Source organism: Loa loa (assembly GCF_000183805.2).
Source record: "Loa loa unplaced genomic scaffold supercont3.249, whole genome shotgun sequence".
NCBI lineage: Eukaryota > Metazoa > Nematoda > Chromadorea > Rhabditida > Onchocercidae > Loa > Loa loa.
Window position 1 is genome coordinate 93,284 of NW_018108429.1, and position 4,673 is coordinate 97,956.

General features: G+C 22.0%; 1 protein-coding gene across 1 annotated transcript in view; it reads right to left on the minus strand.

The window, feature by feature from the left end:
* Window positions 1-4,091, minus strand: part of LOAG_13393 (hypothetical protein) — a gene marked incomplete at its 5' end in the record, with an annotated part of 7,017 nt that extends 2,926 nt beyond the window's left edge. The window contains one exon of the mRNA XM_020448676.1: window positions 3,992-4,091. Within this exon, the coding sequence (XP_020301200.1) occupies window positions 3,992-4,091 (100 nt within the window). The remainder of the gene's footprint in view (window positions 1-3,991) is intronic.
* Between the last annotated feature and the right edge of the window lie 582 nt (window positions 4,092-4,673).

Genomic DNA, 4,673 nt, shown 5'->3' on the forward strand with positions numbered 1-4,673 from the left:
TTTTAAAAAATAATTAATAAACAAAAATTTATTTTTTTAAATGAAATATTTTAAATATATGAAATGAAAACTTCCATAACAATGATTCGTTTGTAAAATTTTCTTAAAATTATTTATGTACGTTTTTTTTTTTTTTTTTCATCAAAATTCACTTCGTTATTCTTATAAAGTTATCATTGTCAACAAACTATTTGTAAAATATTTGCTATCAATGATTGAAAGAATGAGATGATGTTATTTGAAATTTATTTGTTTCATAAATAAATGAAAATTTGATTTCGTTCAATTAAAAAATGACAGTTTATTTTTGTTCCATTTTTATTTGTTCCATTTTAATTATTTTTAATATAATTTACTATTCTTGCTTAAATTTGAATATAATTTACTATTCTTGCTTAAATTTGATATTCAAATTTCATTTCATTTTTTCGTCTTTTTTCTTTTTCCTCCTGTTTATTCTTCTTTTTTCACTTTTTTTCCTTTTTTTTTTTTGTCGAAGCACAATTTTTTCAATTTCTCTCCAATTTCTTCGTTTTTTATTTTTTTTTAAAAGAATTTTTCATTTCAGAACAAGAAAAAAAGAAATCAAAAAAGTTGAAAAAAAAAAAACAAGGGATCATTAATTTTACTGACTACTATACGAATAAAAATAATTTAATTTCAAATTTTCAAGTTTCAAATTATTTGTATTTATCTAATCTAAAAACAAAAACAAAAAATTCCATAATAATAATGAAGATGGAATGTATTTTGAAAAGAAACAAATGGATCTTACGCAATTCGAATAAGTTAATTTTTATCGATTTCTAATTAAATTTCTCTCTCCCTACCAACTATTGCCCAAACCACTAACAAATTTGGTTGTTATCAAATAAAAGACAATTTATACTATAAAATTTTAAATTAGAATCAAAATTACATTTATCAAATTTTCTCAACTGTACAAACACAAATTATTACTTTAAGTAAATAATGTTTAGACGAAAAAAAAAAAACGGAAGCATTCTATTATGTGAATTTTAAAAAAAAAAAAAACTTATTTTATGACGTCATTTTAATTTATTCCTCTACCTTATTTGATTGGATATTTTTATCTTTAAATATTACTTCACCATAAATTTGCTAAAATTTCATTGTCCAGTTTCTATTAATTAAATTTCATTTGTCAACATTTAACAATTTCTTGCGACATTGAATCACAATGAATTGTGATGGATAATAAATTGTTATGCTACTGATTTCAGAAAACCATTGATGTATAGTGAAGGAATAAGCTATCATCAAATAATTAAAATGCTACTACCTGTCGTCAAATTATCAAACAGATAGGACTATGTTATTATCACTTAAAAAAAAAATAAAAAGACGAAAATAATGATAATGCAAAGCAGCAAAAGAAATGATGATAATGATCAACGATTATCATTTCTCGCGCTACCACATATTATCATCCATATTTTCTTTTCGTTATCATAATTGCTATCATAAATATCATCATCATCCATTATTATTATTATCCACATTACTATCGTTATTTCGTTTTTAAAACCATAAATTATTCAAGAAAAATTTTTCATCATTTCTTTTCATATTTATCTTTTGCAATTATACACTATCATTATCATCAACAATCATCATTTTCCCATTTTTTTTCCCCTCTTCTCATTGCTAACATATCTATCATTATTATTATTATTATTACCATTATTATTACTGTTATCATCATCATCATCTTTATTCTTCGCTTCTGAAACTGATTGTTAGTCAAAAAATTTTAAACTAACATTTCTTTGGTATAATAATTCCAATGAAATTCTCTCAAGGGATTTGTTTGAAATTTTTTGGAAAAACGATTAAAAAAAAAAAAAGGCAAAAAAGGAGAAAAATAAACGAAAAGGAAGAAAATGCAAAAAAAAAAGAAATTGGCGCTATTTTTATGCGCAATTTATCAAAGTTATATTTTCCTTTTGATTTTTGACAAAAAAAAAAAAGAAAAGAATTTTTGATAAAACTTTTTTTTGCAACAATTTTTTTGTATTTCTTTCACTTGCAATAGGAATTATTTTAGTCGTATTCATTAATCAATTCATGTGTATATTTTAGGAAATTCACCATTGTTTTAATTAATTAATTAACAAGCCTTTTTTCCGGCAAATTTAATTATACTGTAAAATAATTTGATGGAAAAAAATTAACTGGCAAAAATGAACTGATAATTTCCTTTGTTTTTTTTGTTTTTTTCTAATTCAATATATATATATATATATATATGAAAAGTGTCATTAAAAATTGATATAGAAATAAGTGAACTATTCGGTTGAATATGGAGACAGTGAATGTGACAGAAAATTTTTCATTCAATTTATTTAAATAAAAATAAAATTGAAAATTTTTTATTTCAAAATATTTTGAAATTTTAACTGATAAAATGAAATGCAAGCATTAAAAAAACAAAACGAAACAAAAACGTCAAAAAAAAAAAAATGGTGCATTTCATCTTATCAGAAATATCATAATTTACATTTTAAACAAAATTTTATTACTATTTTTCCTATTTCAATTTATGGCTAAAATGTTGACGTTTTAAGCAATGCTTTATAGATGGAACTAAGAAAAGGAATGATTTAATAAAAACAAAATTTTGAATAAATTATTCATTTGGTAAATCGATCACTGATTCAATAATTTGAATATTTTCGAAAAATGCTTTAAAAAAGAAAAAAAAACCTCTTGAATATGTTTATCTATGCAAAATTATTCAAATGAAAACTAGTCACATAATTGAAATTCGAAGCTAAAAAATTATATAAAATCAAAAAATTTTTCAACGAAGAGAAAAATTTTTTTTGATGGATTTAATTTCTGGAAATTAAATTTTTCATAAAAGTAATTAATACATTACAATAATTAACTAAAATTAAAAGAAAAACAAAAAAGAAAACGAAAAAATGGAAAAAATTGATAGAAAAAAAAAAGCAGTAAAAATAGGCAAATCTAAAATGTTAGAAGTAAAAATATTCAAAATAAATGTCAAAAGTAAACAAAATATATTTCAAGAAGTTTCTGTTAAAGAAGTCTTCTAATTAAGAATGCAAAATTTGAATATGAAAGTGAGCTTATTAATATTAGTATGGTGAAAGATAAAGGAAATTAATACTGATAAAGATTGATAACAATTAGGGAAGGGTAAAATGAAAATCTTCATTCATAAATAAAAGAAAAAAAAACGAACGAATGAAATTTTTGATATAAAAATTAAAAATTCTTACAATTACATATGATATCATAATCACTTAAACTATTAATAATTTATGCAATTTTATAGAAATTAAAATGCTGCATGTTTTATGACAAATTTAATATGACGCAATCAAATTCAAATATTTTAAATTTGTCATCTCCAATCCTTTAAAATATTTTAAAAATTTAATCTGATGCATTTCTAAAATATTAATAATTTATGTAATTTTATGCAATTTTATGAAATAATTAAAAGCATACGCAATTAATACTTGAGCTATAATACTTGGATTAATTAAAAATGGTATAATTTTATTTACAGTGTAACTTTGTAAATCAAATTGACATTAAGGCAATTTAAATTTATAATGCGATCCTTTTAAATTAAAGTAATTCAAAATTAAGGCAATCAAATTAAGCTAATTCAATTTGCAATCCAATCTTTCAAGGTATTTTATTAAAATTAATTTAAACAATTTGCAATATTTGCATAATTGAATATTTTCACTGTTAAGAATTTCATGACGAATACTGCCTGTAATCATTTGATATGTGATATCAATTGTTCAAAAAAAAAAAAAAAAAAAGTAAAAAAAATTTAACAAATTTGATAATTCATTACTACATGCAACATTTCATTCATTTATTTTTCATTTCATCAAATAAAGTAATATTTGAAAAATTTTATCAAATCAAATTTGAATTCAAAAAAATTATTTTTGATAATTTAAATAAACATTTTTCATTTTACCGTATGCATAGGTAAGCAAATAAACGATGACACAATGGCGGAATATTTTCATCGTTAACATCATCCAATTTAATTCTTCCAAATTGTTTATGCTGTAAGTATTGATTGATTAGCATTATTTATTAATAATTAATTAAAATAATTTTGTTAGGCATAAAAAGAGAGTAAGGAAGAAAATGAGAGACAAAATTTGATTCATTTCTAATTTCAATTTTAATTTTTCGTTTCTTTTTCCTTTTTACTTTGAATTTTTTCTTATTTTACAAAAATAAAATAAAAGTTAAAAAATAAAAGAAACAAAAATAAATAAAACAATGGGCCAAAATGAGAGAAAAAGAAGAAAGAGGAAGAGGAAAAGAGATGGAGAGAGGATTGAAAAATTGAAGAAATAAAATAAAACCACATGCTTCCTTCAAAGAAGCTATCATTTCTGTGAAAGAAAATGATGCATTTTTGGTTAAATTGAAGTTCCATGCAACTTTTCATCCTCTTTTCATATCATACCCCTCCTCCTTCCCCTTTTCCTCCTCCTCTTCCTCTTCCACTTCCTCCTCCTTCCTCCTTTTCCTTCCTCATCCACTCATTAAATCGATTCACTTAAACCAAAACAAAATTTATTCCAAATTTATGCGTCTTACAGCACCATCTTTTTTTCTTTTCTTCCATTTCCTTTAACTTTTCC